The 12,252-nt window shown below is 48.9% G+C and overlaps 4 protein-coding genes across 4 annotated transcripts; 1 reads left to right on the top strand and 3 right to left on the bottom strand.

The window, feature by feature from the left end:
* Positions 1–406: 406 nt before the first annotated feature.
* Positions 407–2,713, bottom strand: I302_101134 (uncharacterized protein; the record flags this gene model as incomplete). Its single annotated transcript, XM_065869222.1, has 8 exons — positions 407–702; positions 753–827; positions 874–1,213; positions 1,269–1,684; positions 1,738–2,037; positions 2,093–2,382; positions 2,466–2,652; positions 2,710–2,713. The coding sequence occupies 8 exons, from the start codon at positions 2,711–2,713 to the stop codon at positions 407–409; spliced, it is 1,908 nt and encodes a 635-aa protein (XP_065725294.1).
* Positions 2,714–3,613: 900 nt separating this feature from the next.
* On the bottom strand, positions 3,614–7,102 carry I302_101133 (uncharacterized protein; the record flags this gene model as incomplete). Its single annotated transcript, XM_019191141.1, has 15 exons — positions 3,614–3,710; positions 3,763–4,049; positions 4,112–4,583; positions 4,735–4,866; positions 4,922–4,981; positions 5,031–5,184; positions 5,245–5,318; positions 5,377–5,445; positions 5,512–5,561; positions 5,614–5,665; positions 5,719–5,797; positions 5,849–5,880; positions 5,935–6,008; positions 6,074–6,649; positions 6,917–7,102. The coding sequence occupies 15 exons, from the start codon at positions 7,100–7,102 to the stop codon at positions 3,614–3,616; spliced, it is 2,394 nt and encodes a 797-aa protein (XP_019047889.1).
* Positions 7,103–8,072: 970 nt separating this feature from the next.
* On the top strand, positions 8,073–9,519 carry I302_101132 (uncharacterized protein; the record flags this gene model as incomplete). Its single annotated transcript, XM_019191140.2, has 5 exons — positions 8,073–8,199; positions 8,259–8,365; positions 8,442–8,723; positions 8,849–9,395; positions 9,467–9,519. 5 exons carry the CDS (start codon positions 8,073–8,075, stop codon positions 9,517–9,519), a joined length of 1,116 nt encoding a protein of 371 aa, XP_019047888.2.
* Positions 9,520–9,676: 157 nt separating this feature from the next.
* I302_101131 (uncharacterized protein) lies at positions 9,677–11,719 on the bottom strand (the record flags this gene model as incomplete). Its single annotated transcript, XM_019191139.1, has 6 exons — positions 9,677–9,931; positions 10,004–10,507; positions 10,593–10,879; positions 10,945–11,035; positions 11,135–11,458; positions 11,513–11,719. The coding sequence occupies 6 exons, from the start codon at positions 11,717–11,719 to the stop codon at positions 9,677–9,679; spliced, it is 1,668 nt and encodes a 555-aa protein (XP_019047887.1).
* Positions 11,720–12,252: the final 533 nt, after the last annotated feature.

Here is a 12,252-nt window from a genome sequence, read left to right as displayed (position 1 = left end):
CGGGTAATTGATAACAGCGTTAGAGCGTTTAAGCATCTCTCCATTTGCTGCACAAGCACGTTTTACGTTGTTCTGACGTGTCGGTATAAATGCGTTCCCAGGGTTTCGCCCAGAACTCAGAACGCCTTGGCGGTGCCGCCCTGCCCGCTTGAATGCGCAACAGTTGTCACAGGAACGGAGTACCAGTGATCTGGGGCAGGCAATTACGCTTTCGGGATACAAAGAATCCGGATATGACAACGGGGAACACAAGACAGGTGACTCTGGAGAATGATTGTGCCGCGATGTGATGTGCTGCGGCATCCCGAGGTAGAGTGAGAACGAAATGCATTTGTGCATGTTATTGGGATGTTGCTTGATTAGGCTTCAATCGCTGTGTTCTGATACCAGCTTCAGTGTTACCAAATCAACCTGACTTCGCTCCTGGTTTGAGGAATTTCCATCGTGACCTTGTACCACTCCCATTCTCGACCTCCTCGATCCTCGCTGCACTCTCCTCCTTGTGGTAGTTAGGCTGCAACTTGCCAGCTTGTCTATCGACATTGGCAAACTCCTTGACCGGCTCGTTGAGATGACGGAACACAGTCGGACAGATGAAGATGCAGATGAAATTTGCGACCGCCAGTGCGACGTATGGCCAGATGAGGTACGGGTCTTTGATCACGTCGCTTAGGGCGAGACCGATGGCGGCCGAGATGGCCTCTGTAGTGAACGTGAGTAGTAGTTTAGAGATCACGACTAGCACCACTCACGGTTGAACAAGATGATAGCGACTACCAGAGACTTCATCCTTGCTGGTGCTCTCGTATAAGCGATCTCGTCTGGATCTAGTCGTCAGCACGATCGAATTTGCTTTGGAATGGCTACACTCACACGCGGTCACAGCGATGAAGATCTCTCCTATGCCCGGCAAAGCACTCAGAGGGATCTGCCAAGCGAGCGGAACAGGCGATACTCCCAATTCGCAGTCCGTAGCGAAGTATCCACAAGGCGAAGTCTTGTAGATCCTCCATTGGACGATAGCACCGATGATCATGTTGATTGAAGCCAGCGCGAACCCTATACTGAGCCTGGTCATTGGTCTGATAGGTCGACCGATCTTCTCGAACCATTTGTACATCAGTCCGACTATGGGTGTGAAGACGATGATACAGAGAGGGTTGAAGTTGCCGAATAGGTCGTTCGGGATGTGGTTAAGGGTCATTGCGGCGGACTGGGAGGGTGGTCCTAGATCAGCTACAGTCCAGTTTAACCAAGAGCCAACTCACCATGTCATTCTCCATGTTACCAATCCCTCCATCGGCAAGATAGTAGATAGGTAGCAACCACGACACAGCGCACGCTTCTAATGTCTGCCTGACTTCGTCCACAAACTTGTCATCCCATATGATCTTCTTATCATCGATCGACCCGTACTTCTCAAGGATAAACGAAGGTTTGACCTCGTTCCAAGCTTCGTCGCCTCCTCTGAACGCCTTCCAGAATCCGTTTCGTTTGTATAATCCCTTCCAAACTCTGATGGTTTCCAGCAATACCGATCCTTGAGGAGGAGCAAAGTATAATCGTTTGTATACTATGACCAGTACGATGGGTACTAAGACGTAAATGATTCCAGGTAGTAGGTAGGCCAGCCAGAAGCCTACTAATCTTTGCACATAAGACTCGGCGATCATCCAGAATGAGCCTTGGTCATACGTCAGCTTCAGTCGTCAAGGAAAAAGCATGGAGATGACTTACCGATATTGATGCACCAGTAAAAGATAAGCATGTATCGTTGTACAGTCACCTGAGGATCTACGATGACCCTCTCGCCTGACTTGGTCGTTCGAATGACAGGCTTCTTCACTGGCGATTGATCACACATCAACGGCGCCAAAGAAGGCTTGATGAATCCCGCTGCGAAAGCCAGGATGATCACTGAGATGATGAATGGTGGGAAAGCGTGTCCACTAGCTATCACCGATGGGATCGCGGGGATGACCAGGATCACATGTGCGACCGCCCCGATGGCCACTCCGACGCAGATTGTGATCCATCCTGAGTAGAATATTAGCTCTTTATATATATTGTGTCTGAGAGGTAGGTCACTCACTTCCCCACCAATTATCAGCGACGATTCCACCCAGAATAGGAATCACATAACTCAAGAAGGTAAAGGTCGAAGTAACCGCCGAAGCAGCTACTGATCCCATCCCCAACGCACCGGCAGTCTGGTTTGCACCTGCAGCTCCCTTGGCTACTGCTCCTGCACCGTTGCCTCCTTTGGGTAACGCTCCTCGAACGAAGTTGGCGAAGGGTTTCTTGGAGCCATAGTATGATGCTCTCTCGGCTATCTCGACGAGACATAGTGCCACGGCTGGCCAGTGGATCGAAGCGGGAACTCTGCGAAGTATTGGTAGACAATCAGCATGATGTTCTATTGAAAATCGTACATCATGGCTCTTGTGAAAGCAAACATCACTCACTTCCTCAGAGTCTCGTACTCTTCGTCGGTAGGTTCGACATCCTCCGTCGAATTGAAAGCGTGACCAGTGGCGACACCCGAGTCGCTGTCGTGCAAGGACTCCTTCTTCTCCGGGTCTCTCTCTTCGCCAGGTAAGGCTGGCGGTGGGATAGGACCCGCGATGAGATCTGATATAGGCGCTACTTGACCTACGGATGAAATTTTGGTCAGCTAGTCTGTCCTTCAACACCACCAGTCAGACTTACTCATGGTACTAAGCTGGATATGGTATAAACATACCTTATTCCATCAAGAGCGCTTCCCTCCTAGCCGCTGTTTAAGTAGCTCATCGAGACCCACTCTAACGTCCACTCCGGTAAACACATTTACAATTTTCCATCTTCACCTCCTTGATGTCAGATCACGCTATCAAAGTTTATTCTCATTAAGCTTGATACAGTGGAGATCACATGGGTCAACTCGGTTAGGCCAAAAGCCTTCTTATAGCAAACGCAAGAGTGAGCAGGAATCCACAAGTTGTTGGAGTGGGAAACCTATCGGTTAATGATGGAATATCAAAGTGTCAGATCGTTTGGACCTCGGTCAATCCTCTGGCCATTGAGCTTTGAGCATTGGAGAAGCAAGGCTGAGGAGCTCAACGCCTCCTTGACAGTTCCTCGAAATAGCCCACAACGCCCAAGCGGAGATGCAGCGGAGTACAGCAAGAGCAGGACGAAAAGCGAGCGAGTCCTTCCCTCCGCAGATGCATGCGCATGGTACCTTTGACTTTTGTGTGAGATTCGCCATAATAACGAGCGATCACGTCTTACGAAAGTGGTTTAGCGAGGTTGGCGGATCACGGATTACGGCAATCACATGGTTCAGTTTTGTTTCGATTATCTCGGAGGTGGGTCGAGATTTAAGCGGTACTTGTCGAATGGTATAGGGGTGAGAGCAAGCATGTGACGTCAAATCATTCTGTAGACCTGCAGATGTAGAACACTGCATGCTCAAAATACATCTGGTCCACTGATACCTGCCTGTAATCGTTGCATACTATTTATAATCCCTTAAAATGTCGAAAAACCTTATGAACCCAACACAAACCCAAGCCCAGAATCAGAATGAATGTCCATTTCCTTATCGCCTAATCGTACATCCGTAAATCAACTACACCCCTGTCGGGGACGGGAACAAATCCCTCTTCCTACCCGGCGATCCAGTACACACCGCAGTCGGGACCGTGGCATTCACAGCGTCGTATTGGCTACACCCTCATCATCAGCCTCTCATCTAATGACAACGAACGAGTTACTCACTCTGGATATTCACACCCCTGCACCCTCGTCCACGCACCGACCGTATCCTGAGCATTCGCCCATCCATCACCTATATTAGTAGCGTTTGAAGGGTGCGAGGGAGTAGGCAAGACGACGATGGAACCTGTCTGCGTCAAGGTGGGTAACAAGGATACTTGGTCGACTGCGAATGACGGGCCGAGCGTGGGGGGTGGCCATAGTGTGTGAGAGGCGAGTTGAGTCGCTGCGATGGTAGGTGTGCCGTTTGCGAATGATCCGGTGGCTGAGGCGGGGTATGTTCCGGCGAACTGTCATCGCACGTAAACTCTATCAGCTTCTGTTTGATGTAGCAATACATAGCAAGACCCACCTGATTCCCACCAATACCTAAAGTCTTGCAATACCCTCCCGCCGCCCTTGGATCCTTAGGCATCCATCCCTGTTCCCAACCCAATCTATAATGCCACTGCGGACTTGTAGGATACCCTTTGACAGTGGAATTTCCAATCTTCCAAGTCCAGAAAAAGAAGTTTTGAAGCGCATCCATATTAGCCATCGTATAGCTCAACACGCCCTTCTTGAAATCGTCTGACCAGTTCATCCATTCGTCATACTCGTCGCAGTTGTTTCCTGCCAATGAGTATGAGGGGGTAGATCCGACACCATTGAGCCATAGTCCACAATCGTTGATTGCGTTGGACCACTCTCCGCCCATGATCAAGCCGAAGTTCGTCATACTGTCGTTGGTACCTCCTCCCCATGTGCAAGGAGTCTTGGCTTGTTCGGAGTGAGGGGCGGTGTTGACTCCTCCGAAGGCGAGGTAGGGGTGTTGGTCGAGGCCGCTGCGGCGGTAAATAAGGTATCAGCACATGCATAGTCGACGAAGCGATGGAGATATGCTTGGTCGTTGGTATGTCAGGTAATGAGGCTGAATTCCAGTAGGTGACATGGATTATCGCACTGATTGTGATCAAGCTCGACCGCAACACTCACATTCGATCAGCCCCATTCAAGAACCCTTCCCAAGCAGCTACTCCCAGGAACCCCTCGTGCAAGAAGATGGTAGGTCCCTTTCCAGTACCGTATCCAGTGACATCTCGAACAGTCTTGTATGCTTGATAGTAGCTATAACCAATGATTTAGCCGGGTAATTTGATCTTACGAGATACGCTATACTTACAACTTCTCCATGACATCTCTGCCGACCGTCTTCGCCATCACCTCATTCACGAGACCGAGTCTATTGCTTCATTAGCTCAAGCAATCCCAAGGCAGCACAGTCAACCTACAGGGGAACAACCTCCGTTATACCATCCTGGGAGATAAACTCTGTAATCGTCCGTATGGTCTCGAGCGATCTCTGAGCATTGGCGATTCCCATTACACCGTACATCCAGTTGACGCTACCTGATTTACCAGAATGATTCCAACCGTTCTGGGAGCCTAGCACGGGAGTCAGCTCTCGGCCTTCATTAGCCATACTGGATGAATTGATTGACATACCTGGTAGAGCGTGGAAATCGGCGAATATCCTAATTCCGTATTTCCTAGCCCATCCTATAGCTTTGAGGAAGTATCTGCGTCATGTATCGTCAGTGAGGGCTGTTGAGCCTTCGTCCAAGATGGGAAACTCACGTCCAAGAGACCTTAGGTAGATAGGGTTCTCCTTCAATGGTATCGACAGCCCAGAAGCCGAGGGGTATTCTGTATCCAATTGATTTTAAGTAAGTTGGCAGTACATACCACATAGATCAACGTTGTACGACTCACCTGACAAAGTTTAAACCAGCAGAAGCGATAGCGGCAAAGTCCTCCTCGGTCTGATACGACATATCAGTTGTCCGATCTGGTCTGACAATACATCCGACTCACTATGAAGGTTTTGTAATGCTCCTCCATCTTTGCTGCGAGATCCTGACCCATTCTACAAATGTCTTATTAGCTGAGCTCAAATTGTGATGGTAGCGGGGGACCTACGCTTGGGATAAAGTGTATTCGTCGACTGCTTGGGGAGTGGATGTTTGGTATTGCTCATATAGCCCAGGTACGATAAAGGCTGTGGACAAGTATCAGCAACCTGAATTGGTCTCCTACAGTTCCAACTTACGCTCCGTCACAAGCCAGCCTCCCAAGTTGACACTGCATGATAGATATGAGCTGAGACCACCAGATCCACGAAAGATGATCACTCACCCCCTTGCAATATGTGTGCCCCATACCCATTCTTCGAGTAATGACGGTGTCCACGATTGAGCTTTACCGGATACCTAGTGGAGTTTGTCATCAGTCAAGCTGATCCTTGGAACTCGCTCTTCCCATTGCTATTACTCACAGAATACGGATCATAAGGGTTTTGTGCCCAGTGCCCTCCAAACTTGTTGACATATTTGAACTGTGCCCCTAAATCTGTAGTCACCATATCCCCATCCCCACCCGAACTAGGCTTGATATACTGATTCCAAGTTGTCTGACTATTCCCATTGTTGTTGCTATTGCCAGTCGACCCTTTTGTCGTTCCCGATGATCCAGACCCTGAACTGCTCGACGAGCCAGGTTTCTTCTGCGTTCCCACCACGACACCAACAGCTATACCCGCTATGACCACCAGTAGTATAGGTACACCAAAGAACAGTAACTTCCTCTTGGTCGGATTGGTAGGTATACAATTGCTCCTCCTCTTCTTCGATGCGGTTGGGAAAGGCTTGTTGCGTTCTCCGTGTGGATGTAGGGTCGGTGCTAGGTAATGATTTGACGAGTATTGGTTCTGACCGAACACTGGATCTTTCTCCGTTGCCAGTGCGGGCGAGTCCATTGGTGAGGGTGTCTGGATAGGCATATGGGATGGATCGGGTGATGAGGGGTAGGAATCGAATTGCTCGAGATATGCGTGAGTGGGTGAGAGGTCGTACTATAAGTGGGATAGTAAGTGAGTGGGATGTATATATGTATAGGATACAGATGAAAGATAGAAGATGGTGGTGACAATGCAACACAATAAAACGACAAAAGGACATCCTTTGCGTGTGTTTTGATGCATGTTGAATGAGTAATGAGTGTGTCTGTGCTACTAGCTCGGTTCGGATCGAAACAGGGGATAGATAGGGTACCATGCACAGCTTTCCATCTATCTTATCCGCAGCTGTGCAATTGAGTGAGACTCGGACTAATCACTCACCTCATCATGCACCCTCGCTTTACTCTTCTTACCTCCCCTCGTAGGTGTTCTAGGTGATCTGTAACCTCCTGGTGAAGGATACGAGCGGTGTCCGGTCGTAGGCGTTGATAGTAATCCGTCGGGACTACGTGGGATGGGCGAGGATATGGTTATGGGCCCAGGGCGAGGGCGGCTCTTACTTGGCATGGTGTAACGAGTGACTGTGGTGAGATTCTACGATTATAACGAGTGTGAGGTTTTCAAAGAGGGTGTAGAAGTTGGGTTCTAGCTGGTTATACACATCCACAATCAATCTACGAAGGTATCAAACAATGAGATGTCAGATGCAATGAATGAAAAGACTAAAATGTTCACATGCATCATTACCACGCGCGTACTGGATCCTAGTACTGCTGTCTTCCCATCTCATGCTCATTTATCTCGTGAGTGACATCCTCACCACGTTTGTAGCTCTCTATCTCTCTTTGAGCACGCAAGGGTACCCATCAACGCGTCGTGCTCCAACATTATCTTTCTTGTCACAACGCCTTGTTGTTTTTTTAAACTTGGTCTTTTACGGTAAACAACCCGTAGGCCTCAGGGATTGCAGTTTGCAGCATGGGTGCCTGTGCGGATCAACACCATTAATAACCCTGAATGCATGGCTCAACAAGTTGTGCCTTTCTGGGCAGTATGAGTGCCTTGCTTTCAAATCTGCTCGAAGATTTCTCTGTACATGTCTTCTTTTGAAAGATCTTCTTCAATCTCACAATCAGTGATCCATTGGAGCATTCAGGCAGCAGAAAGACGACGACCTACTGTCTGAGAGTGACGATCATGAAGGAAATAGTAATTTCTGCTGGCATATCAGTGTTTATAGTCTGTAGTCTGATTCTCAACCTGTAAGATGGTTCCGAGCCCAACACTCAGGTAACGTCAATCAGGGATAACCCACGAAAGACGATCCGGACCCCCCATTCGTACTCCTATTTTGTCGGTCTCGGTCTCTGCTTTGAAATTAATTTAATGTAATTGAAAGATCAGCACTGATCGTTGTGCAGGGGTGTAGATACTTGACAAACTAATCTGACGATCTTGGAATGAATATTATCTTCTTCCTCTTCTTCTTCTTCTCCTCTGTTAATCTGCTTATTACGCTCACTAGATTCAACTCAGCATGCTGCCCCTCCTCTGCCTCCCCCTACTGGCTATCCTCGCACTTGCCGCTCCGTTAGAATCTAGAGCACCAAAGTACAATGTCACGTCTATGAATGAAGCGCTCAAGAGGGGAAGTGAGATTTTGGGTGAGTACTGCGCAGCTCATTCCTCAATGCTAAAGAGCTCGTACTGAGTCATACTATAGGAACATACGCCAGATGCTCTGGCTCCCTCTGTTCGTGGATGTCAAAAGTACCTGACAACACCAGAATCACCGACATGTCTATCCCAGGTACCCACGATACTGCTTCTGTACGTCTTTCGTCTTTCCCTACTTTCCCCCTCTCTCCGGGTAATTTAACGCTGATGGACACACACATAATGATAGTGGGACTACACCCTCCTCAGACAAATCTCCTACCTGAAATACACCAATATCATCTACCCCTCCCCCCTGTACCGCTGCGGCAGCCAATCAATCTTCGCTCAACTTGCAGCTGGGAACCGGGCGTTCGACCTGAGAGTGGGCTTCGCTCCCAACGGTAAAGATTTGGTGTTTTTCCATTCAGAGGCGTTGCTCGATGTAAATGCTAGGTTCGAGGATGTCATGCAGGGGTTTTATAGGTTTTTGGAGGAGAATCCCACGGAAGGGCTGGTGATTAGTGTGAAGGTGGGTTTGTCTACTCATTCTACTCTGCTTTGTCTCCTTCCCTTCTATCTCTGCTAGAAGGCAGCATAAGAATTGTGCTTCTATGGTAAAAGTTGTGGGCTGCTAATGGCATCTTCCATGTGCAGGACGAAAACGCTACATGGGGAACGACCCAAGCACTCCAACAATCCCTATACACCACCCTCACTTCTCCCCTGGCTCAACAATACATCAACCCATCCACATCGATCTCCTCAACTCCCTTGTCAGCGCTCAGAGGTAAACTTACCATCCTCCGACGATTCTCCCTTGACCAACTGTTGTCCAATCAACAAACATTAGGGATAGACCTAACAAACGGATGGGCAGATAACAACCCCGACTTCTCGCTATCTACCCCAGCAGGTGATAAAGTCTACATTGAAGACTTGTACGAGCCCAAGGCGGATAAGATAGGATTGACACCCAACGTTAATCTAAAACTCGACGTTACCACCAAACACATCACTGCGGCATCTGGCAAGACTAAGGGAGATGGGTTGTATCTTACTTTCGCAAGTTCCGAACAGGCTTATCAGCTTCTCTTTCCCCAGGTTATGGCTCAGGGAGTTATCGTACCGGGGGTTAATCAGGGGTTGAAGAAGTTCTTGGTCAGTGGGGGAGGAAAAGGGTTGAAGAAGAAGGGAATCATCTGTGAGTAGACCTTCATCAGTGTTGACAGTGTCACGTTCAGGCTGAACCAGGAGCTAATGATACAATCACAGTCACCGATTTCGGAAGTGAGACCTCAGGCTTCATAGAAGCCATCATTGCATAACTCAGTTCATGCCATAAGACATGCGTGATATTCCTCCTTTTGTGTATTTTGGGCTATTGGATTTTGGACTTTGAGCTATGCTATCTCACAATGAACATCATTCTATCTCATCCTTCTCTAAATTATCTATCAATCTGCATGATCCTGACTGAGCTTACTAACCCCATAACCACCTGTCAAACTTGGCCCGCCTCGTGTTCGGTAACGGCTGTAACTTATCGATCCTTTCCAGCTCTTCAATCTCGCTCAACACGGTGATCAAATCGACTTCTTCCAGCGGCTTGAACTTCCAGTTCTTGCTGTAAAGCCTGTGTCCAAAGTACGGTACGAGGAAGAACACGATGGACAGGTACGAGAACAGGAAGGTTTGATAGTTCCATTTACCCTTTATGAACACCGAGTACCCGTTTGTCTAGGTCGATCCACAAAATCAGCAGCTATCACTTATCACGCTGATTGATTCCAGTGTGGGAACAAGACTTACAAACCAGAAGACACCGTACAGGACCATGGCAATCCAAGACATTGTGTACTGACCTCTAACCTTGTATGGCAGCTTGCTCAAATCCCTTCCCTGAGCTTTCATCGCCCGATGAAACCTTATATAAACCCAGTTGAAGCTCATCCCTACAATCAACAGACTCGATCCGATCATCCGAGTGAACCACGTGAATACCGTTGCACTCCCCTTCGACACTGTCATAAATCCCAGCAGACTGATCGCGATCACCCAGATCAGACACATGTAGGGTACACCCCTGTTGGTCCATGTGAAGAACTTTGGCGCTTTGCCCTTCAAGGCCATGCCGTAGAGACCTCTGGAAGTACTGAACATCCCTTCGACTCCGTTGGAAAGTGCCGAAGTAAGCACCGCAGCGTTGATTACCGATCCCAAGCCTGGGATACCCATTCGCTGAGCGGCGAGGACGAAGGGGGATGAACCGGCTCCTTTGAGGGCTTGACCAAGTCGTTTGTCGGTGTATGGGACCTATACGTCAAACAGTCCAAGTAAGCGATAGTCGATGAGGTACATTCAGCTGATCTCGAAGATCGTCCCAGGGCCAATCACTCACCACGATGCCCACTGCCAGTGCACCCAGTACGTAAAAAGTACATAACCTAAAAATCACCAGTGGGAACACTCTAGGTAAAACCCTTCTAGGGTGTTTCGCCTCGCCAGCTGTATTCGCCACGAAATCAGGTACACCGAATGCGTAGCTCGCAGAGATCAGGATGGACCAGAACCCCGAAAACCTTCCTGCGGCCCCCTTGGCAAGGTACTCGGCCATGAATCCTGGGTCACGCCAGAAACGGAAGCCGAAGGCGTCGTGTTGAGGGTTACCGCCTACCATTGTGATGACTGGGTGTGGTTCACGGATCAGCGAGAAGCATGTTTGTTTCATTGGGTATAAGGGATACACTTACACGAAAATAGGATTAGACCAAGGATCAAGATGACTTTGAATATTGACATGTGAAATTCGGCTTCGCCGAAGTACTTTGATGAGAGGAAGTTCTGTGTTTGTGAGGCAAGGAGAGGGATGAGCATTCATCGGTCTCACGCTTGGTTTTGTCTCCGTGAGGCAGTACATCTTGTCTGCGGATGATAACTCACAATAGCAGCCATGATTACGATCGACACCCCGATCCAAACCCCATTATTAATATCTGTATTCCAGAAATTTACCAGCCCAGCAATCGCCACACCTTCATTGGCGAAACTGATTGACCCTTTGATGATGAAGAACCACCCCAATGCAAAGGAAAATGACCGATCGACGTATCTCTCCGCGTACAATGTAAACGACCCGTCGATGGGCAGATAACACACCATCTCGCCCATCGCGTTGAATGTTATCCAGGTGTTCAGGGCGATCACGATATATCCCAAGAGAAGGGAAAGCGGTCCCCCGTGAGCGAGCGCTGCCCCCGAGCCGACCTGCGTTCTCTGTGAGCTCCTATCCTGGGACTTGGATTGAGGGTGTCTACTCACAAAGAGACCTGTTCCTATGGACCCGCTGATGGTGATCATCTGGATATGTCTGGGTTTCAACCCTCTGACAGTCTTCTTCAATACCCCATCCACCGCTGCCTCTTGCTGTAGACCGAACCCATTTTCAAGGATTGCAGGACTACTATCGATTTCGTTGGACTTTTGATCGTCATACGTGACGTTGAGACCGTCCTGAACCGCTGCCATCTTGAGAAGAGCACTGGATCGCGGGATGTGACTTGAAAAAGGTCAGATACTTCTCGGAGAAGCGGCATTCTTATGTACTTCTCTGGATTCCTTCGAGGGGTCCGGGAAATTGGAGGATCTTTCTGCAGAAACGCCTTAGCCGTCGGCTGTAGGTCCCAAAGGAATGAAAAGTGAAAAATCCGGTATGACCGACCCAAGACGAAGGCGTGATCTAGATCCAGATTGATTGGAAGGGACTGAAGGACACGTCCGACAATTCAATTTTTCTTTGCGTTGTCCTCCATGGACTGCAATCCGCGAGAATCACTGGACGAATCTTCCTACTCTCTCTCCCTGTGGCTTTGGCTTTCCGCTGGTCTGGTGCCGACGACCTTACTTCTTCGTTTCAAGAGCGTCAAATAAATCGCAACATATCGCGCCATCATGTACCCTTCTCTCCTCTCCCAAGGTACGAGGACGTTAGTCGTCAGGGCGCGACAGGAATCTTTACCAATGTTTGTCCCGCCGCACCTCGCTCGCTTGGACCTGCTTGA

Source organism: Kwoniella bestiolae, chromosome 1, assembly GCF_000512585.2.
Source record: "Kwoniella bestiolae CBS 10118 chromosome 1, complete sequence".
Classification (NCBI taxonomy): domain Eukaryota; kingdom Fungi; phylum Basidiomycota; class Tremellomycetes; order Tremellales; family Cryptococcaceae; genus Kwoniella; species Kwoniella bestiolae.
Note: the sequence above shows the minus strand (reverse complement) of the source record. Positions and strands in the feature narration are given on the sequence as shown.